The 24,177-nt window shown below is 36.1% G+C and overlaps 3 protein-coding genes across 3 annotated transcripts; 1 reads left to right on the top strand and 2 right to left on the bottom strand.

Annotated features, from left to right (window-relative positions):
* Positions 1–2,947: 2,947 nt before the first annotated feature.
* On the bottom strand, positions 2,948–5,392 carry LOC118436838. Its single transcript, XM_035855476.1, has 9 exons — positions 5,078–5,392; positions 4,767–4,976; positions 4,635–4,690; positions 4,438–4,574; positions 4,267–4,360; positions 3,847–4,191; positions 3,624–3,768; positions 3,407–3,537; positions 2,948–3,318 (listed from the first exon to the last, which is right to left on the bottom strand). Exons 1-9 carry the CDS (start codon positions 5,241–5,243, stop codon positions 2,980–2,982), a joined length of 1,623 nt encoding a protein of 540 aa, XP_035711369.1. The 5' UTR covers positions 5,244–5,392; the 3' UTR covers positions 2,948–2,979.
* A 5,867-nt stretch (positions 5,393–11,259) lies between these two features.
* On the bottom strand, positions 11,260–14,734 carry LOC110854460. Its single transcript, XM_022102895.2, has 6 exons — positions 14,429–14,734; positions 13,969–14,172; positions 13,727–13,879; positions 13,553–13,645; positions 12,935–13,354; positions 11,260–12,442 (listed from the first exon to the last, which is right to left on the bottom strand). Exons 1-6 carry the CDS (start codon positions 14,633–14,635, stop codon positions 11,468–11,470), a joined length of 2,052 nt encoding a protein of 683 aa, XP_021958587.1. The 5' UTR covers positions 14,636–14,734; the 3' UTR covers positions 11,260–11,467.
* Positions 14,735–15,328: 594 nt separating this feature from the next.
* On the top strand, positions 15,329–18,018 carry LOC110854459. The gene is made up of 5 exons (XM_022102894.2): positions 15,329–15,707; positions 15,836–16,018; positions 16,141–16,281; positions 16,454–16,567; positions 16,834–18,018. Exons 1-5 carry the CDS (start codon positions 15,435–15,437, stop codon positions 17,806–17,808), a joined length of 1,686 nt encoding a protein of 561 aa, XP_021958586.1. The 5' UTR covers positions 15,329–15,434; the 3' UTR covers positions 17,809–18,018.
* The last annotated feature ends 6,159 nt before the right edge of the window (positions 18,019–24,177 follow it).

Raw genomic sequence — 24,177 nt, 5'->3', positions numbered from 1 at the left:
TATTGATTGCGCACTAAATTTTTAGCTACGATTGACAGGTGTCCTGAGCAAATGCACACTCTTAATAAAATCAATACCATTTTAATACCACGGCCGTATTATATGGTGACTCTACCGTTTTGGTATTGATATAATACCCTGCGGTATTATTATGAGTAATACTGCCGCGGTATTACTTTATTAATTTATAGTATTAAACAATGAACTTTCAGTATAAATCGTCTTGTAACTCTCGGTATTGATTATTAAATGTACAGTATTAAAACGTTAAAGCATGATAATACTGCCCGGTATTATAAATAATACTATAATTTGATGCCTTTATAATGAAAAATAATACTGCACGGTATTAAATCATTAATTGATGGTATAAAATGCATTGTACATAATCATATTTTATTTTCAATAAATTACAACTTTTAACAAATTTAAAATAAAAATTACTGCTATAATAAATAAATAAAATTATTTATAACTATTACTACTTTACAGGACAAAGTTTCATGAAATATATATATATATATAACTTACAATTAAATATTACTACAAAAAATGTCTAGAAATTACAAATAATCCTGACAAATTACAATTTTGTTTAATCTCCATCGCATCATGTGTTACTAGATCTTTTACATTTATTACTCTGTACAAATTTTCAGTTACTCTAACCTTATAAGCAAATAAATGGCGATAAAAAAACTCAGTTTCCAGAACTTTGAGAATAAGCAGACATGAATTATCATTTTGAATCAGAAATTCAGAAATTATTTAAAACTTTGGAAATATTGTTCCCATTTCGAAACAAACCACAAAGTTGTGTTTATAATTGTAGCCATTGAACCAAATCTGATTTGTTGTCATCATTTCAGTTTTAATACAGATATCATGATCGTTTAAATAGTTTTTTAATGATTCTACAATATCGAAGGAATCATCAAACTCAGACATAGTAGCTTTACAAATTTTGTCAGTCTTAATTCCATGATGGAAATCTAAATTTTTGAAAACATGCGAACTATATTGCTGATGCCTCATGGCAAGTGAAAAACAAATATTTTTAAAGTTTCTATTGTTATGGGCCAATTGAGCAAAATAATTGTGTTTTCCTTCAAACCGCATTGTCCATAGAGAAATTAAAGGGCCAGACATTTTAATTATAAATGGATAATGACACATAAAATGGTGTTTGGGTAGCAAATTTTGATCTGGAAATAGAAATTTAAAGAGCGAATGGTGTTTAATTATAAGCGATTTCAAGGTTAAAATTGATGACTCATTAAAAGATCGAAAAAATATAAAGCTCATGCATTCTAATAATTGCAAAATTAAATCCCAATATTTTAAATGGACTTCATCGACAATTAAATCTCCCAAAATCATTGGTAAAAACCTGATTAAACACCAAGGTTGCGCAGCTTTTTGACCGATTCTATTTCCAGTTCCATCTAATTTTATTGGACTTGGTTTATTTTTCGATTCTAAATATCCAAAATCAAAAGCGGAGATTATGTTGTTGACTGTTTCAAGATTAAAACATCCCAAACTAATTAATTTTTTGAAAACTAATTTAATTTCATATGGCACGAATCCCTCCAAGAGATCATGCATTATGTCAGCTGTTGGAGAATCTAGAAAATGGTAAAATTGAAGCGAATTTAATTCACAAGGATATTTTTTACTCCAAAAGTTTCTGAATTTAAATGTAAACTATAATTGGTCAAATTTCGTATCGGCATATAATTATGGTCAAATTCATTTTGGATTTCAGCCTTTGAAATATAACAAATTCGACAGAAAAAATTAGAATTAAATGATTCTGTTAAACCAAGTAACGAATTTCCACCCAAATTATCGTGAACGACAGAACAAACTGTGCCTCGAAAAATATTTCCCCCAATTGAAATTCCTGTCGTTTCTAAAATCTTAATGTCAGGTAAAACATGTTTTAAAATTGACCCATAACCATATTTTTTTGCGTCTTCACTATAAAACAAAGCTAACAAATGAATTTGCGAAAGTTGAGAATTTATATAATCGGGCAAATTACGTAAAATAAAATAAAGCGCCCCAAGTTTGTGGATCCCTTTTTTAGATCCCAAAGGATTAACTGTTTCAAAGTCATCATAGAATAATTGTAACTGGATTGATTGTGGATATTTAGAAAAGAGTTTGTTATTTTTAAATGAGTCACAGAATTTAAAAATTTGTCCATTGGGTTTTGAAATAGATTCGAAATATTGGTATAATTGTGGAATTTGGATTATTTTTTCAAGTGTTTTCAGCAGAGGTACGTACATAAACGTATCTTCCACGACTACTTGTTGTCTTTTTGCATCTTTAATTTTAGAGTCTATTCTGCTCCCTAAACTTATCTCAGTTGGTAAAATTAAATTATTTCTGCTCTGGTACAAGTTTTGCCTCTGATAGCTGGACTTAACTTTAACAAAACCAGATACTAATGAGCGTATTTGTATAGCAACCATGTCAAATTGTTCACCTAAAGTTTGTTTCCCTAATTTAGTAACTAAGTTAATAATTTCTACAAATACATATTCCATTTCTTTTACAATTACATCCATTACAGAGTTATTAACACCACTTGCAATTATAGAGGAACAGAAATTACCTAAAATTTCTGAAACTATTTTTATACCAGTATCAACGGAGATATTTTCAAAAGTTTTGGGATCCTCAAAGTCGATATTAATCTCTTGTTGAGCTTCACTAAAATTGGAACTATTTAAAGTTGGCTCAAAAAATAGATTTGGTATCTGGGAGCCTATTTCTAGAAACTTATCGTGTGACTTTACATGACGTAAAAATCCACTCCATGTCCCTAACGTTATATTACATGAACTAAAAGGGCAAATTAATTGAGGAAAATTACTGTGTCCATAATTATGTACAAATTTTAAATGAGTTTGAAACTCACTCGCCCTTAAAACTAATATCTGACAGACTGGGCAAGTAAACATTTTTTTAAATGAGATTATTAAAAATATTACTTAATTGAGTAAAAACACTTTTCACCTTTCCCGAAAGATCAGTACTGTCCACGTCAACCTTATAAATATAAACTTGAAGAAATTTCCATAGGCCTTGCAAGTTCTTGTCGTATTCTGCTCCGAAGACGTAGTGTGATTTGAAGAGGAGGTCAATTGCTTGTGCAGAATTCTTAGCGTCAATTGGCAGCAGTACTTTATCTACAACGAGATAAAAGGAAGAAAGTGTTTTCTTGTTTTCTCCAAGACACAAAAGGTTTGGTTGTCTCTTATCCTCGCTCCAAGTATCCAGGATGGATGGTAGAGGAGTTGCAGTCTGGAAAAAAAATGTTATTAAATTCATAACAACAATTTGAATAATTAAAATAGTTAGAATACATTTTAATTTAAAAGTCATTATGTACCTTATAAAATGAGATCAGCAAATTCTTTGCTTCATCAATTGTACACCGACTCCCTTTTCCTCTCCCTTGGGCAGCTGGGGGGATTAAATAAAGAAGAACGAAGAGTGCTGCTACTTCAGAGTCCCAATTATCTTTAAAATAAAACGAATTTTGATAAATTTCAAGGAAAACTTTGTTTTAAATAAACCAAATTTTTAAAAAATAGTATTTTGCAAACCAGACTCCTCTGTTAGAAATTTACATAAAGACGGGGATTGCTTTAAGTCTTTCACTTTCTCCAGCAGCTGTGAGGAAAATGACGGCCAAATTCTTGTAAAGTTTTCTTGTGATTCTCCTTGAAGAAGAGAAAATTCCAAGCGGATCTAACATAAATAAAAATTAATGTTTAACTTAAATAATTAAAAATACTGACAAATAATATTGATTTAATCGGATTATACTAAAAAGTCGCAGTCCGCAAATTTTGTATAAACCAGCAGGATTGATTGTGGATTGACTCGTCGTAAGTAATTTCTGTGCTCGAGGGTGTCGTGCGCCAGTTTAATTATTTCTGCGGATCCCGATTTTGCACTGCTGCCATTTAAACTCCTAACTAACTCGTCATATTGTCCGTTGTCAACGTTGTCATCCAGTTTTGCAGTTTTAGGTTTAGGTCCGCCAGTTCCAAGCTGTGTCTTCTTTGCCCTTAATTCCTTCTTTTTTTCAGTGGTTTTCAGTTTTTGGTGAATTGTCCTCAATCTCCGTTGGATTAGTCCTGACCGTCCAATTTCATCAAAAAGTATATCCTGCAATGCAATAAAAATTATTTAATTACGAAAATTAAATATGAATTAATTATTTATAAAAGTTATATGGTTTACCAAGCCTTCAGTTGACCCAGCGTATCGCCAACATGGAATATATTGAATAATTGCTGACGCCAAATTCTTTTGGTCAGAAGAACTTGGAGATTCACTAAAATTACAAAAAATACAAAAATCAAGTTTAAATATTTTATGGAGGAATTTTAAATACAAATAAATACTTCTTACCCTTTTAGCTCCACAAGTTTTGAAACAAATTCTTGCACAAGAATCACAGCTGACTTGTCATCGACAAACCCTTTTGTGTTGCAATCTGCTACAACTCTGCTAATTTCTTGATTATCATTAATTGAATTACCCAGCACCTAAAATAAATAATAAATAATAATATTTTAACTGTGGGTAATTAATAATTTTATTTTTACCTGATTAAAACCATCCTGTTGCAGCCGTTGAATTTTGGATGATGGTGAATGGGTGACTGAAAAGTAAATAAATATTTATGTACTTATATATTTAGACATTTAAGAATATAAATATACGATTAAAAAGCTCACACATTAACTCGGTACTTGAAGAGCTGTTCCTGTCGTCAGGATTCAAATTAATTGTTATATGATGAGATTCTTCTCCACCCAACTTAAAGACTATATTTGGAATGTTTTCAATTTCTAATAAAATATGAAAAACATCCGAGTCCACCTCTGCCCCCTGATCATCTTCAAGTCGGATAATTACTTCGTTCCCTAAATCGAATTTCGTTCGCACTAGAAAAAATAATTAAGATTGTTGGTTAAAATATTGTTAAATATATGTAATATAAGTTATTAACATAAGTAAATCGTGTGTAAATTTAAAATTTTCTTACCTGAAGTAACAAAATCCTCAAAATTTCCGTCACTTGGAATTAATTTTTTTGATGTAAAAGAATTTGATACTCGAACTAATTTTGTGGAGCTCATGTTGACGAATTGCTGAGTTGAATGTGCCGGGTACGCGTGGGGTAACGGACAAACTTGAGTCATTAAAAACATGGTATAATTTCAATACTGGAAAAGTATTGATCAATACTTTACAGTATTAAATAAGTTTTAAACTCTACTGGTATTAATTTTTTAAATATCAGTATTATTTTAAAACTGCACATTAGTACTATAATAGTAATAACTGTTAATACTATTTGCTGGTATTGATATTTTTTAAGAATCAATACCCAGCTTCTTAGAGTGCATTATGTACCAGGTGATAATTGTTGTGTAAATTTTACACTCGTAAATATGTATGTGCTCAAATTATTTGATCACTTTGATACCTGTAAACTAACAAAGCACAATTTCGTCTATATTTAAATATCTACGTATGTACGTAAATACAGGGTGGTTCGAAAAATGCTTTACCTGAAGAAATTTTTCCAACAATTTTCCATGATTCTAACTGATTGCAGCATAAAATCATCAGTCATGAAGGTAGTATAAAGTAAAAATGACGTAATTTTAGATCAAAATCTATGTAAGGCATAGGACGTCCTGTCCCGAAGATTTCTTGAAGTGTGCACTCTTAGAAATTTTGTATTAGAATAATACCAATCGGTATTCATACACTCTTAGGCAACTGGTATTGAATTGTTGCGAATCATTACCGGACGGAGTACATATACATATGACTCTACCGGATGCTTTACAGTGTATATATCTCTACCAAAGTGGTATTAATAAGTAATCCTGCGTAGTAATACACCAGTATTAAAGTTTTACCAGGTCGGTAGCAAATTTTTACCGGTATACGTTAATACCGAGAACTTAATACCTGCGTGACTTTACCAGATTTCTAACAGTGTACCTAAATCTGAATACGTAACTCAGATTCATCCTGTCATCATCTTGCATCCAGTCCAGAAGACATCATTTATCAAGATTTTCTCTCGACAGACATTCGTGGTAATTTGAAATTAAATAATTGTACACGTATTTTACCCGAGTTTTGATAATTTGCAAAGATCATTTACCAGAAAACAGTTTAAATTTAATGTTGTGTTTTCCTGTAATTAAAAATTTTGTGGACTTAAATACAATGAAGGTCTCCCAACGTATGCTGACAGATTTGGACCACAATCGATCACAAATCTAATTAGTATGAAATTCTCAAATGGAAATATCTGCCAATGCGAAGGTTTAGAGTAGATATTTGCATCCAAAACGGGAAAAATTTGCAGAAAATTTGGAAAATGAAAAATTTGCCAGCTTTGGGAGTACATTTTCTCCTCTTTTTATGCAAATATCCCCGCGAAACTTGAGCATTGGCAAATAATTCTATCTCCAAATTTCATACTTGTGATCGATTGACGATAGTTTGGTCCAAATCTGTGAGCATACGTTTGGAGACCTCCATTGTTAGGAACACAGAAGTTGTTGAAAAATTGCTGGAAAGAAATTCCCCAATGCTGAGCCACCCTGTACATTTTGACCAACGTTTGTGCAGAATTCCCTGAAACGAGACATTATTTAAGCGATGGTGTACCTGCAATGTGTACGTGTATATTTACATGTATGCATGCACAGTACGTGTATACGATCGTTCCAAATGTATGAAATACGTTGGTACATAAGCATACGTATTTCATAACATGCTTATGATATTCTAAAACTGGAAAATTAGTTACTCAACGAGTGACCACGATCCAGAGTTGGATTGAGTTTTCACGGCCTGTTCTGGTCTCTTGAGCACAATTTAAAACCATTCTTGTCGAATGGTCTCACACCGGCGTGACGCGAGTGAATCATTATTAATCAGGCAATGAACTGATTCACCGGTAGTTATTTTGTGGGTTGGTACATAGATGCAAATGGTGCTGGATGTACATATGTATGTGCATATGTACATAAGTTCATGTTTGATTGTATATACATATCGCTAACAAAACGAATCATGAAATATGCGAATTTCGTAGAAATTCTCGCCAGAAAAAAATTTCTCACGCAGGTATGAAATCCCCTTGAAATCCCAGGAATGCCTTCATTTTCTTCCAGAACCCGAACTAATTAATACATACAAGACTTACATACTTGATTTTTGTGTACATGCATATGGGATGCAATACATTTCCTAGCATGTGAAATAATGTTAGAAAGGTAACTTTATCTAAATAATAAATTTTTATAAAATTATAATTTGATGGTTTTTATTTTATGAATGTTTTGGAGTTCGATATTACCACAACTTCATAAATTTATTAGGGATTTATGCATGATTTTTCCATAGATTAATTAAATATGCACGTGTGCATACTACATAAATACGATAAATATTATGATAAAACATCACATGCCCATAATATACAAATGTTGAAAACATGAGATGACGTCATCATCCATCGATATTCCATTACACTTTTGTATGCTGACGATATTAATAAAAAATGTAAATTTTACATCGACGAAGTTCAAAATAAAGAAAGACAGTTGAACGACATACATACATAAATGAGTAGAAAAATTGGTGGCGCGACACTACATACCACTTCTTAATACTAATTATTTATTAATTACATATGTATGAACGAGTAAAATAATCACGCCATGATCATTTCTGAGTGTACATACATTCACTAAAGATTGTGTTTGCAAGGCTGACCTGCAACTATTACACTCTTAGCAACTTGGTAAAGAATTCCTAATAAGCGTCTTTACCGAGCTCTTGGTAATAACGCGTCCTACAAAAATTATACGGGATTATTACCGTATCAACACCAAACGGGTAACTAGCCTTCCACCGCAATGTTTTAAGTTATGTTTATAATTTTGGTAATAAATTCCTACGAGCCGGTAATTATATCCTACAAATTTAGATAACACTCTATACCATAATTTTAATAAAGTGTAGTACAAATTGTTTCCGTTGTGGTGCTGATGAGATCTACATTTTGGTGTAGTTTATTACCATGGAGGTAAGAATTTTAATACATTTGGTGTGAAATGTGAGACGCTAAACAGTGCGCATTTCTCAGTTTTAGTTTCCGCTCAGCTCAACTCAAGTCAACACGGCGAACCAATTCTGCCCGTGGGATAAAAATTGAAAAACTTCTGGAAATTATATATAATTGTTGGAAACAGGTGAGTATCAAATTATCATATGTAGGTGCCTTATCAAGATGGTGATCATCGAACGAGTAAATAATAATCTTATGCATTTATTTTTTCAGTTAAACAAAAATTCAAGTTGGAAATCAGAGCAGGTATTTTTCTGCAAGACGATCAGGAGGCGTAGATCGACTTTATTTTTAGTTTAAAGTTAAATACTCGGATTCTATGTTTGGTATTGCTAAAGTGAAAGATTTATATATACATGATTACTTTGAAACAATGCAAAATTGTAAAACAGTTGTTAATTATATAAGTGTACGGCAAAAGCTATAAAATATTTAGTTCGATTTAAATTTCATGTAAATATGTATGTATGTATGTATATAACTCAATAGTCTGCATTATTCTTAAGTTTTGTAATTATGTATTATATGTCAAAATTATTTTACAATAAATATAATTTAATGAAAGATTATTGTAAAGAAAACAAAAATCTATTCTTTTCGGTGGAAATCTGCACTACATTTGGTAATAATGGGGTATACGTAATACAAGCATTAATACCGGTATGAATAGCACACCGTGTACAAAATGGGGTGGTTTAGTACCAGGCGGTAGACATTTTACTACATATTGTAGTACATCTGTCATACATCATGGTATTAATTTTATCCGAAAAAGTGGTCTTTATTACCACTTCGGGTTAAATCAATTTCTTTACCAGCTGGTGGTTATTATTACCGTTTCCGCAGTCATATACGTGTGCATTTTGGTAATGATTTGGTAATGATTTTATTTAGAGTGTACTATTCAACACGTGTACATAAAGTATTTAATTTTCTGATAACCGGATATGTACATATGTATATTTGGTTGTCATAATGTGTTGCTAAACTGTTTAGGACGAAATTAAATATAATTGAAGTTATTATCACACACACTTTACGCGAGTAGATACCAAACTTTCAAATACTTACGCACATCATGTGCGTAAGTAACCCGTTTGCGGCACATGTTGATATACATATTTTTAACATTAAGATTGGATATATCAAACTTTTATCCTTCCGTGCCACACTAGTTAATTATCGAGCCGGGTCAAGATCTATGTAGTTAAGTTAAAAATTTGAATCAAATTAGATAGATCCTACGACAAGATTGTGAAAATCATCTTGAGACACCCATTATACATAAACACATATCCATGTTTGGCAACACTTCGCCTTGTAATCAAAATATGTAAAACGATGCATGCATTTTCATATTTATGAATCCAAACCATCTACCAGGAAGTCACAGATGAGAAATGTAGCTTTGTTAGATAGATAGCTCAATTCGCCTCAACTTGGTGCGGTGCACGGGCCTTTCCAACACTTAGCACCACAGCACGTCCACACAGAAAAGTGTGCATAATAATACAAATGATCTGAATGAAAATTTTTCATTGTATGGGGTATAACTTATTCAAAATAACGATATATAGTCAAATTTATCAACCGATGTCAATTTTGTTCTCAATAAAAATAGTTTATAAAATTCAAGGTGTAAAACAATCACAGGGACTCCTCTCCGATAGGGAAATGTGATACACCAAAATGAAGGGTTCTTCATACTGGTCAGGAATATATAAAATAACTTATTAACACCGGCAAACGTATATTAAGGTCATAAAAAAGGTCAGAGGTTAAAATTTTTATTCTATTTTTGGACGTTTTAGAGAATTTTAAGACCTTGTCTTACTTCCCCCAGGCGGAAAATTTTTAAGGTATTGTAAGATTTGTAGTTTTTCTTGTAGAATAGCGAATATCAATGTTTTTATGTAAGGTGCTAAATTTTCGGAGCACTAATTAATACTAATTATTAATTATTAGGGTAAAATTATAATGCTCCATATTGTGGTAGCTAGGTAGGATAGCTAGCTAGTAAAGATATTTAGGATGGCTTGGTAGGATTGCTACCTAGGATGGCTAGCTAGGATTGCTACCTAGGATGGCTAGCTAGGATTGCTACCTAGGATGGCTAGCTAGGATTGCTACCTAGGATGGCTAGCTAGGATTGCTACCTAGGATGGCTAGCTAGGATTGCTACCTAGGATGGCTAGCTAGGATTGCTACCTAGGATGACTAGCTAGGATTGCTACCTAGGATGGCTAGCTAGGATTGCTACCTAGGATGGCTAGCTAGGATTGCTACCTAGGATGGCTAGCTAGGATTGCTACCTAGGATGGCTAGCTAGGATTGTTAGCTAGGGTTGCTAACTAAGATTCTAGGGTTGCTAGCTAGGATGGCTCCCTAGCACTGTGCGAAGCTAACAAAATGATCGAATTCAACATTCGCTAAAAGCTAGAAATCTTACATTACCCCCCAAAAAATTTGAGTTTAAGTATTTATACATACAGGTAAATATGAATTTGCATATATGCTTAATATGCAATAAACATGAGCAAATTTGAAGCAGTTAATCATTGGTCAAAATAGTGGTCATTTTTTAAACCTCTGTCCCAAATACTGTCTAAGCCAGTAAACAAAAATGCAAAAAAAGCAATTGCCCCGACTAGTATTGGAACCCACGACCCCGAAATGGGATAAAACGAATTTAAGCATGCTCAAAATGTGTTTTTCGCACATTTCAGAGCCACCACCGCGAGCTGAGCTATCTATCCATATATACCTTATCGTGTGGAAGTGCACCACAACAGAATATCGTATTCGTTCTATCTATGCAGACTCGTACATAAAACACCAAGTTGAGAACCAGTTGGAACCATAAAACGCTAAGACTGTTTTGGCATTCATTTATTTCATGATTCCAACTGGTTTTCAGTTTGATGAGTTTAACTGACAATTCGTAGTTGATTGATAATTAAAAAATCAGTAAACAACACTTACATACTCCAGCTGAAGTAATTTTAATAAAGCTGTTAAAAATTTGCCCAGTAAAATTAGGACGACCTTTACTTGCACCATTTTCAGTATCAAATCTCTCATTTATTTCAAAAGCAATCCAATATTTAATACATCCCAGTCACATATAAAAACAGGCAAAAGTTAATAATATTTCAAACACATAAAGATACACATCATAATTTAAGCATCAAATTTCAAAAAGAACACAAAAGAATTACATATCAGCCCAACAAATCATCAACTTTTGAAAAAAAACAATGCCATAAAAATCCTTCACTTTTTAACTTTACTTCTCAACCAGTACCCCTTCGTTGCCGGTGGGGGAGGAGAATGCTTCCTAAATTTGGTCATGAACTCATTCTCCACATTGGGAAACATTCCCGGAAGCTCGGCCCCCCGTGGGTACGCGTCGCGCCCCATCTCGTACGGAATGTCCAGATATTTCAGAGTCGTGCAAATTTCTTCATCTTTCTTGGGGAGGAAAGTGTCCAAAAAACCGCCATACTTTTCCCAATACTGCCGACCACTCTTAAACCGTGAGACACGCCAATTCCTGTCCGTCGGGTAAATTCGGAGTGACCGGATGGACGGCAGGTGCGCCTTGTAGCTCATGCTGGCCTCGTCCCCCGGAAAGATAAGCGTCACCCCCTCATCGGATCCTCGTTTAACCCAAAAGTCCAGCCTTTCCAACTTGGGGAGCGCGGGAAGCCGAAGGGTCACCCCGGACTGACCGTCTTCTCCACACGTTGACACGACAAATTCCAAGTGCTCCAAAGTTCTCCCGTTTTTCTCCACCAATTTTTCAAAATTTTGAAAATCCTGCATTTTCACGAGCTTCGGCAGACTTAAACTGGTCAAGGGTTGTTCTAATCTGAGCAGAAAGTCGAGGATGGGTCCCGCCTCGTGGATAAAGGGAGTACTCACTTGGGTCAAATTAGGGTACGACGAGGGTCCCACGGTGCGCATGTGTTTCACCAAAAATGAGGACAGGACTGAATGCCCGTTAATGAGGATGGAGTCGACATTTCTAATTGCGGATGCCCAGGGCGCCAACCAAGCGAGGTTGAACGCGGTCATGTCCGATTGACGGGAATTCATTCCAACCAGGAAGAAAGAGAAGGTTTTGAGCTGCTGGAATTGGAGATTTGTCACGATTTGATATTCGATTTCTTGCCCGGTAACGGTCACAAGGTTCATCTCGATCTTGAGGGTTAACTCTTGTAGAGTTTCTTGCAGTTTCGTGACAACCTGGTTAGGAAAAAAATATTTCTTCATTTAAAATTCATTCAAAAAATTGGAAAAGAATTAGTCCTTCATTGCTTATTTATTCAAAAGTTGAAAATAGTTAATCATTTATCTCAAATTCTCCTTATTAGATGGATTTCTCAATACACTAAAATTATTCATTCATTCGAAATGAATAAATACTTGTACAAAATTCATTCAATCAAAATGTTTGAAAGTATTGTTCATATTTTCAAACATGCGATGTTCATGCAATATTCATTTATGAATATGAATTTCTGGAACAATGAATGAAATGAATAAATAAATATTTATAACCACATAATTTTGAATAAATTCCAAATTCATTAAATCAAAATGTTTGAAAAAATTATTCACTCAACACTTATTCATGATTCGTGCACATGAATGAAGGGAATAATGAAATGAATGAATAACTTAATCCTTCTGTATTCAATGAATGAATGTGAACAGGTATGGATGGCTGGTACCCACCTTGACGAAGATTTTGTAGTCAAACCGTGCCTCGAGGGCTCCATGCAGCACCAATCTTTTAACGTGATGTCCCCGATTCGGGTGCAGGAACCAGTCCAAATCCATGATATATTTTCCGCCCGGTTTATGTTTGGAGATATTAAATCCGCTCTCGGAAAATGGGTACATCTCGGGTTCAAAAGTGGGCAGGAAAAAGGTCCAATTGGGCATGGGCGCGTCCCCCATTTCCTGAATGTACCGGTAAAACTGCATCGAAGCGTTGACATTTTGGGTCGTGCAGCCACCCTCGTACGAAAACGTGAACGTGGCGTATCCCCTCTTTCGCAGGATTCGGGACCCTAGCTCGTTCCAATCGCGGCATACGAGGCGCGCGCACTTCAGACTTTGGACAGGAAGATAGGTCAAGATCTGGGACAAGATCTAAATAAATACGGTTAAGTTAATTAATTATGATTTGATCGTAAGCAAAACCAGAGCTCGGCGGGTATGAATGGGCGAGATTTAGCCCAAATACTGATATTTGGAGTTCACTTATCCGGGATAAAACCTTAAAATTTTTGAGATTTTCACCCAATATCCGCCGAGCTCTGAGTAAAAAGTGTTCAAATTTTTACACACCAAGTGGTTCCGTCCAGGGACAAAATCCACATTATTTTCTTCCTGTGGAACCTTTTCAGCGTCCTTATCGACGTCAGGTTTGAAGGTTCTCTCCTATAAAAGTGAGTCAATCGTTAAAAAAACTTTTGAACACATTTTTGAGCAAAATAAAATAAAATTCTACATATCTCTTACTTTGAACAGTAGCGTGATCTTTTCCCTTTGCAAACCCCCCGGAGCCAAAGAAATTTCCAATCTGTCTCCAAAATTAAGTTCGAGCCGATAACTGCTGTGATGTCGGCCGCATGAGCAACTCTTATCTTGACCATTGACTACAAGGTGGGCTGCCTAAAAAAATAAAGATAACCAATCAGTTAATCACGGTAAATATTTGCCAGATAATTAGTCGTGCTGTTTGAAAAATTAAAAGTCCTTACTCGCATCGGCATTATGTAGTACTGTCCATTATTGCAGGATATTTCGACAAGTGACGCCGTCCTCATGGTCCATCTGTCGTCGTAGTCAGAATCCGAGTCGTCGTCAGAGGAGTAGTCGAAGTTACGGTTACGCTGGTCGGGGATGTTCAAGAAGATGAACTCTCCTTGGTCTTCCCACGAGGTAAATTTAGTCCCCAGCGTAAACTAAATGGGAAAATAAAATATTTCGAGTGAATTAATTTGCTAAATTACTAATCAGTAAGTAATTAAGGGCCGTCCATAAATTGTGTTAAGCAAAAATCATAATTTTCCAGGCACCCCGTCCCCCCTGAAACAGGCACGATATCATTAGGGCCTTTGGCCCCTCTCGTCTTGTGGTACGTAATTTCTGGACGGCCCCTTAACACCATCAATATAAACTTTTCCAAGTTTATGATGATTAAAATATTTACTAACTAACCTTCCGCCTGTCCTGATACGGCAAGATCGCAAACTCCTTCCAATTTGTGGTGTCGTTTGGATTGACGACTTGCTGGTCGTCCTCGTCATCCGACGAGCCCAAGACGTCCTTCTTCTTGTCGTCATCATCTGAACAAACGCAATCCCACTTAAATTCGGAACATTCGTTGCAGAAATCAATGAGGAGAACCCCGTCGACCCCTCTCATTTCGGATTTTTAATCAACTGCGCAAAAAATGGGCAAAAAACTAAATTTGAAATTACGAAGCAGAGAGAAATTTCTTTAGGCTGCAGTCTGTTTGGTGTGCAACGAATGTAATGTTTGAAATTGGAGCTGGTTTGGAGTCTCACTGACAATGGCGTGGATTTTTTTATGTCTGGGAACGTCCATATATTACGTCATCGGAAAAACACACTATTAAAAATAATTTTATTTTTTTTAAAAGAAATGCCTTAGAGCAGTTCACAAATTATGTAACGCGAAAGGGGGGCAGGGTGTAATATGACTCGTGCCTATAGGACACAATTTAAAGGGAGGGGGGATTTAGAAAATCGCAACTTTTGTGTTACATAATTTGTGAAATAGTTCGCAATATGGAAAAATTTATTCCAATTACAAAGTTGAAAACAAAATTTAAAATACTGATTTAGAGTCAAAATTTTGGAGTCATAAAATCCCAAGGGAACGTCCATATATTACGTCATCATTCTATTGGGTGGGTGGGATTGGTTTTCCTATCTTTCCCATGTTAAAATTCCCTATCCCATAATGCTTACGCTGGGTGGTGGGTGGTGGGTGCACAAAAATCGAGAATTTTTGATGATGTAATATATGGATGGCCCCCAGTCATTTTTGATGCACATGGTACAAAATGAGACTTTGAACCGCTCCAATCTCAAACACAGCGTCTACTTTGCAACCGACTTTTTCTCTCCACAAGTCACTCCAAAATTCAAAATTTAATTATGTACAACTTTTAAAGCAATTTATTGATTAAAAATTCAAAATGAGAGGGGTCGATTGGGTCCTGCTCATTGAAATTTGTCACGAGTGTTCGGAACTTAAGTGGGAGTGTATTTGTTCGGATAATGACGCCGCCAGGTCGGATGACGATGACGACGCCGCCGGCTCGAATGACGATGACGACAAGGACGTCGCCAATCCAAGGAAAAGCGTCTTGGACTCGTCGGATGACGATGACGACCAGGATGTCGCCAAGCCAAACGACACCGCATACTGGAAGGAGTTTGCAATCTTGCCGTATCAGGACAGGCGGAAGGTTAGTTAATTAATTAATTAATAAATATTAATACATAACGATGACTAACTTCGAATAGTTTTAATGTTAATTACTTACTGATTATTTAGTTAATTAGTACCCTCTAAATACTTTGTTTACTTATCTAGTTTACTCTAGGGACTAAATTTACCTCGTGGGAAGATCAAGGCGAATTCATCTTCTTGAATATCGAGCACTCCTCATCTGGCTACGACTCTGATTCTTTCTTCGACAACAGCTGGGCCATGAGGTCGGCGTCACTCGTCGAAATATCCTGCACTAATGGGGAGTACTACATAATGCCGATGCGAGTAGGTGTTGAGTTTACAAGATGTTTCCAAAGCTACTATCTAATTGCTGAATGAATCTTAACTCTAATTAAATAATTGCTCATGTCATGTTCGTGTTTAACATTTATTTCTTTCTTTTTTAGGGGACGAAACATATCGTCAACGGTGAAAACAAGACTTGCTCATGTGGCCAGCATCACAGCAGTTTTCGACTCGAGCTTAATTTTGGAGACAGATTTGAACTCTCGGTGGGGGACGGGGCCCCGGTCAGGCTGCTTTTCAAGGTGAGAAATTTGAAACTTTTGTGTAGGGGAGGGGACCTAAATTATTGCAAAATAAGAGACCGTTTTATGTCGCAGAAAATAATCAGCGGTGATATAATGATATAATTTTTGAAAATCTCGTATCCCAAAAGTTTTACAAATATTTAACGATTTATTTATTTAATTTATGAAGGAGAGAACCTTCAAACCTGACATCGATAAGGACGAAGAGGCAGAAAACAAGGAAGCTGAAGAGGTTTCACGGGAAGAAAACAATGTGGATTTTTCCCCTGGACGGAACCAATTGGTGTGTAAATTTTAAAACATTTTGCCCAGAGCTCGGCGGATATCGGGTGAAAACTCGACCAAGGAGCTAAAATCTGATGTATGCGATAACCGCCGAGCCCTGCTTTTGCTTACGATCAAATCATAATTAATTAACTTAAACTTAAGGAAAGGGGAATTTGTGATAAAATGATGAAATATTTTCAACTTTTGAATAAATGAGCAATGAACTGTTTTCCAATTTTTCGAATGAATTTTAAATGAAGTGTTTAAATGTTTTTTGACCAGGTTGTCACCAAACTGCAAGACACACTGCAAGAATTAATCCTCGATATGGACATGAGCCTTTTGCAACCAAACGGAGAAGAGGCAGCCTATCAAATCGCGACAAATCTGGATTTCAAGCATCTCAGAGCCTTCACTTTCTTCCTGAACGGCAACTACCTTCGCAATACGGACTTCGCCTCGTTAAATCTCGCCTGGTTGACAGCCTGGGCATCCGCCATTAAAAAAATTCAGTCCATCACGATTCACGGCGACCCCGTCCTGTCCTCATTTTTGGTTGACCACATGCAAACCGTGGGACCCTCGTCGTACCCTAATTTGACCCAAGTGAGTACTCCCTTCATCCACGAGGCGGGACCCGTCCTCGACTTTCTGCTCGGATTAGAGCAACCCTTGACTAGCTTAAGTCTGCCGATCCTCGTGAAAATGCAAGATTTTCAAAATTTTGAAAAATTGATGGAGAAAAATGGGAAAACTTTGAAGCACTTGGAATTGGTCGTGTCAACGTGTGGAGAAGACGGTCAGTTCGGGGTGACCCTTCGGCTTCCCGCGCTCCCCAAGTTGGAAAGGCTGGACTTTTGGGTTAAACGTGGATCCGATGAGGGGGTGACGCTTATCTTTCCGGGGGACGCGGCCAGCATGAGCTACAAGGCGCACCTGCCGTCCATCCGGTCACTCCGAATTTACCCGACGGACAGGAATTGGCGTGTCTCACGGTTTAAGAGTGGTCGGCAGTATCGGGAAAAGTATGGCGGTTTTTTGGACACTTTCCTCCCCAAGAAAGATGAAGAAATTTGCACGACTCTGAAATATCTGGACATTCCGTACGAGATGGGGCGCGATCCGTACCCACGGGGAGCCGAGCTGCCGGGAATGTTTCCCAATGTGGAGAACGAGTTCATGACGAAATTTCGGAAGCGTCCTCCTCCCCCACCGGCAACGAAGACGTACTGGTTGAGAAGCAAAGTTAAAAAGTGAAGGATTTTCTGGCATTCTTTTCAAACGTTAAAAATTTGTTAGGCTAAGTTGTAATTCTTTTTGAAATTGATGTTTAAATATTTATGATGTGTATCTTTATTTATTTGAAATATGATTAACTTTTGATTAACTTTTGGATAAGACTTGGATGTACTAAATATTGGGTAGCGTTTGAAATAAACTAGAAATTTGGTAAAAGGTGTAAACATACATTATCCTGGCAATTTTACTGCAAATTCTTCAGCGCTCTGTAAATACATACATCGTTCTACTCAGGAGGAATTAATAAATTATGCATATGCATCTTAAAATACGTGTATCAGTAAATAGATATAACAACGGAAGCAATCTAAATATTTCAAATTTTGAAATTTCGGTGAATATTTACTACATATTTATAAATATGTAGTAAATATATATATTTATATATATATTTATATATGTAATGTATATATTTACTCGTACCGCACTATTTAAATACACACAAATAACTGATTTGAATTTCAAGGCAAATATTCCAATCATATATTGAATAAATGTAGTAACCATATGTACATATGCTATAGGTATGTATGCATTATAATTAAGATCTAATTAAATACAAATAAGCTAATTAATTGAGATTTGATCGTGTAAGTAAAACCAGAGCTCATATATAGATATACATATCCATGATATCCATAAAATCTCGCCCTCAAGCTTAGATTTTGACACGGATATGGATACTTGGCCTCCAAATATCCAGACAGAGTTGCGTTAAATAATGAATGAATTATTTAAATAATAAATATTAAATAATTTTCGTTCTCAAAATCATTTAATTATTAAATAATAAATAACCACCAAATTTTTAATTTCATTTAAATAATAAATAATAAATAAGACTGGATTATTTAGAATTAAATAATTAAATAAACAAATAATTTAAATAATTGTTTAAAATTTAAATAATTAGTTATTATTGAGGCGATGCAGTTAATGGGGAATTTCGCGAAACAGCAATTTTGCTGTTTTAACAAGTACCAAATATAGTAAAGCGAAATTTCTTCGCTTTAAAGCGAGGAGACGCTCAACGCGTCTCCGCGCTCCGCGAGCTAAACGCGCTACACGAGTTTAACGCTAAATAGCGTTTAATGCATCAATTTAAATCTTATTGTTCAAAATAATCCACTTTAGGTGCATTTTTGTCAACACTACGACAAATTTTGCACTGACAAATTACTTAAATAATAGAAAAAGCGTCAATTGGAAATTATTGAAGTAATAAATAATAAATAATCACCAGCAATTATTTAACTTTACATAATAAATAATTTCCAAGCGTTATTTAAGCATTATTTAAATAAAAACTTATTTAAATAACGCATCTCTGTATCCATGTATCCGAGCTAAAATCTCAACATTTTTGAGGTTTTTACCAGTTATCTGCCGAGCTCTGATAAGTAGAAGGTCACAGGTTGTCGCCAGATTTCGATCTCCTTTGGATATGTTGTATGTAGTTCGGGAATGGAAAGGTGAAGAGGGCTTAAACTCCATGAGCCCATTTACGCCAGCCACAGCCCCTCAAAGGAGCCAAAACCTCCACAGTTGCTGCACGAAAAGCATCGCTATTTTTGCTTGCAAAAATGCTTTCCTGATGAGTGATGACCTGCAAGATTTTCATCTAAACAAGTGCTTGAATGTTAGGTTGTATGTAAGGGACACACTTTTTGCAAAAGTAATCCTAAGAACATACGCCTTCATGGAAGGGACCTACCCCAAAAGTCTCTCTACGTCGGTGTCGGCATTAAAATTGTGAAATTTCGGAGAGCGAATAAAATCAGATGTATTCCTGTCACTGTTTATTACATTTTTTTGCATTTTCGATGGCAGATACCTTCGTTAATATCTGCCAGCATTAGTACTGAGGAACTCGACATCAGTATATTTATATTTAAGTTTTTACCCCCATGTGTTCAAGAAGTTTGATGATACCATCACGAGTTCCCTCGTTAATGTCTTTTACTCCCAAGTTTACAACCTCTGATTATGTGTTCGCGTATGAAGAATATCTGTGTAAAATTCTCCAAATTCCTGAGACATTCAGGTACCCTTGCTTATTTGTAAGGACTGTTAATACTGGGAAGAGAAGAGGCTTTGTCCCTGATTGGACGCCAAGTAAACTGGGCGTCCAGTTGTGGAGTATGGCGTTGCTTGCCTAATCATAAGTTTTGGATGTATAGTCATATTTTTTTGGATGGATATGGATATGCTATACTCATGGTAAAATGACTTTGTATAGTCGATTTTAAACTAAGCGAGAAATAAGGTATTATTATATTTTATTAATTAAAACAGAGTGTTTCAACTTAAATAACGTCAACTTAAATAAACGTGATACTTTATTAAGGACGAGTGGAATCACACCAAGACCGGCATTATAATTAGTAATATCTTTTAATTAAATTATGGACACTGTCTATAAATTTATTTCATCCTGGTAATCTACCAATCAATATTCCATTGCTTCCGTCAACAAGAGGAAGAGGGCATTCTTTTAAAAATCCAGCTATATGAACTTTTTTGTCTTTCCCAATTTACTTTCCAACTTTCCAATCCATCCAAAAACCCGACCACACGAAACGGAGAAACTCGCCTTATGGGCATCAGTAATGGTACTTATGAAATGTGATACATACTGTAAACACAATGCTATAATAATTCCATATTGCTCATACATATAAATATATGTATATCATTACCATTACTCTTCTTCAGCTTTTTGATTTGCGAAGTCGCTTCCTCCGACGGAGTTAATTACGGTAATCAACAGCTTACATTCCTCTCAGCCAGGTTTAGCTGAGCTGGTTTAAATGACTGGTTTTCTATTAGGACCTTCCCAAGTATTTCGTCTTAAGTTACGGTTGGTTTGTTCCATTCTCACCGCTTCACCTTCTTTCGAGCCAAGTCCTCCAGCACCTCGCGCCCTGTTTTCAACAAGGCTCGTAATGTCGCAATTGTTGACGTTAGAACAGATATTTCGTCCGTAGGGGGACATTGCAACACGTCATCTCACCGTTGGTGAGCTCTGGTATATTTATGACAATTTGTGGGGTTAATTCGTACAACGGTGGAACAATCTGATTTGGTGACCCCATGGGGTCCAAAACCCCGCAAATTGGTAGAGTTATTTCTGGTATTGTCACACCGGGCAGCACTCGGGCGTTGGACCGAGAAAGACTTAACGCGAAGTGTATACAGAGTCTATGGTTGTACAATACAAATTATTCAGAGTAAAGAAGTAAAGTCTGAATGATACCTTGTTGTTGCGCTTTTATATTTCTCTCCATTTTGTCATAATAAGAGATTAATATTTTAATTAATTAGCTTAAAAGTACAATTTTAACAGTTACCATGACCCCTAGCCAATTTTGATAACTGGATTCTCGAGAGGAAAGTAACTTGGCAAATAATATTCGAGAAATGTGAATAGGTGGTATTTTTAAACTTTATTGACAAACTAGAGTAGAGGCCCGTTCAAGAACGGGTTCTAGGCCCCCAGAGGGGGGTGTGCCCATAGCGCAAAATCCCTAAACTTTAAATAATTTCCAGTAGAGACTTTGTCCCTTGTCATAGCGCATACATGCATCAAAGTCATGCTGTATTTCAATTTCCCTGGTTACGGAACAATCTGATTTCCCCCTCTGGGAGTGGCTGGATAGCTAACCACTTAAATTCTCACGTTCCACGCTCCCATTAACTTCCACAAACCCCGTTGACTTCCACAAACCCCGTTGACTTCCACAAACCCCGTTAACTTCCACAAACCCCGTTAGCTTACACAAACCCCGTTAACTTCCACAAACCCCTTTAACTTCTACAATGAACGCCAAGCTATTGACGGCTTTGGATTCAGCCTCAAAAATACATTCGAATTGATATGGGACATCACGCATAAGCCATATTAGAACCCCACGGTCACGGGAAGGTCACGGGGGCCTCGCAGGTCAAAACCATTGGCGGGGTTGGATTCAGCGTCAAAAATACATTCGAATTGATATGCCACTCGCTGTGGGTGGAGTTTCTCAAACTAAAATAATTAATTAATAGTGATTATCACGATCACTTATCATGATAACCACTATTGGTATGTATGCTGCTCACCAGCGGTGAGCTGGGTCGCACGTTTTGAAAACCTAGCCCAACCAAACCCGACTTCTGGATCAAGATAAAAACCCAGCCCAACCCAACCCAACTCGTAATCGGCCCAACTCACCAAAACCCAGCTGGGTTGTGTTGTGTTGGGTTGGGCTGGGTCGCACCCAACACTATCGGGTTTCGCACTCACCGTACTAAATGCTAGAGCACATTTTTAATCTTCGTGAAGTATAAATTTATAGTTTTTTCCAAATTAAATAGTAAAAATTCAAATTGTTTAGTAAAAAAATCAAAGATGAGACCCTGTCCAACTCGAAGGAAAAACCCAGCCCAACCCAACCCAACTCGTAAACGGCCCAACCCACCCAAACCCAGTTGGGTTGGGTTTGAACTTTGTCTTACCTCACTCCTGCACTCACACACCATAAATTCTGCATCCTGAGACATTTCTGTAACCTACAAGATTTTAAACAGACATTTTCTAAAACATTCCCTCTTTTTTAGAATTTTATTTCTCATATTATTAAAAATAATAACGGTGGTACATAATATAATCTTCCCATGCTACCAGCCTCCTGGAAAATGCATGCGACATTATAATCAATAATGGCCCTCTGGATTGTGATAGGATAAAGCATAAAAACATGTCATAAACTTCGTAGCAAAGAAATTTGATCCCCCACCCATTTCACAGGAGATAGTTGTGAACAAATCTGCACACAATGTTCTTTAGAAGAAAATAAGTCCAAGATCCAGGTTTTGGTAGTTTGGCCAGTAATAGATATGACCTGTTCGACCACATAGTCATACAGTGCATTATTTTTCATTGCTCGTCCATCATTAGGTAGTTGTCTTCTGAACAAGTAATTTGTATCGGTCTCCTCGCACGTCCTTAAAATATGACTGAGCGTCCTAATCCCACGCCATGCATGTCCGACTCATGGAGAAGGAATTCGAGGTCACCGTTAATGTTGGTTTTCTTTCGCAATTCGAAAAAATTCCGGCCTCAACGAATATGAGTATTATTATTAAATATGTAATATTAACAATTTATGAAATTATATCATTTAAATATTTATTACAACGACAATTTTAAGCATGTTTATAGTACATATTCATTTTTAGTTGACCCAGCTAAGGTAAGATAAAATTCAAGCACTGTTATTGCATCATAATTTTCTCCCAATGTCTGGCCACTTTTGTCGTCCCATTTACAGTATCCTGTCGCCGGAAAGAAATTATGGAAATGCATAAGCATGACGTAATTGGGCCAAAGAAGGGATCTGCACAAACCAGAGATGTGTCGTGTGCAGATAGGTAAAGATAGAACAGGGAATTACGCAATTACCCGGATAAAAAGAGCAACACCGAGAAAGAGTGATTGTACGGGAAAGTTTAGAGGAGTGAACAGCGATTACCGGGTTAGGCCCTTTATAGTATGTAACCAAGAAATACGTAGCTTTTAGGTAGAAGTAAGTGAACGAATGTGAACTTATGTGCAATAAATAAATAGCTTAAAAACGAGTTACCAAAGTGTTTACGGAAACTATTATTTGACCCTACAGTACCGCAACAATCCCCATACCGGTTTGTTGTATATGATAAAGTAGCAAGAATTGCACTGTTACGCCCACTTGAATTAGTAAATCTTAATGTGCTTAACGTCCTTTCTACTTAACGGTAACGGATTCATAACTCTACCCGCTGGGAAGAGCTTGGCACCAAATCAGACCACAAAGGCGACCTTTAACCCCAGTCACCGTTATTTAATGGGTGAGTTGACAAGTACGTCATTCATAGATAAGCAACAACAAGCCCTAAACGTGGCTGTCCAGTTAGATTCAGGAATTATTAAAATTAAAAATGGGATGAAGCGTTCCAAGAAGGTAACCTGGATGAGGCAGCAAATTATTTTGGACATGATATTAGAATGATATTAAAAGAATGATATTTTTCATTATTGTCATGATGGCTCTTTCATTTGTTTGACCATTCTGCTGTTTGTTGGCCTGTACTACAAAGAGTCCATTGAAAATGCAGTTTCTAAAATTTGGAGTTGAGGCATTTGCAAGGTGCTGCTGTGGAGGTGAGGCTGAAGACGGAAGTTACAAATCATCAGCACCAACTATTTATTGCATGTAAATGCAGATGCCAGTGTACAGTTGAATGACCTTTCACAAAAAGTGTAGGTTTAGGCTCATAAATAAAGTGTAGGTGAGTCAGGACCACACA

Source organism: Folsomia candida, unplaced genomic scaffold, assembly GCF_002217175.1.
Source record: "Folsomia candida strain VU population unplaced genomic scaffold, ASM221717v1 Fcan01_Sc010, whole genome shotgun sequence".
NCBI lineage: Eukaryota > Metazoa > Arthropoda > Collembola > Entomobryomorpha > Isotomidae > Folsomia > Folsomia candida.
Note: the sequence above shows the minus strand (reverse complement) of the source record. Positions and strands in the feature narration are given on the sequence as shown.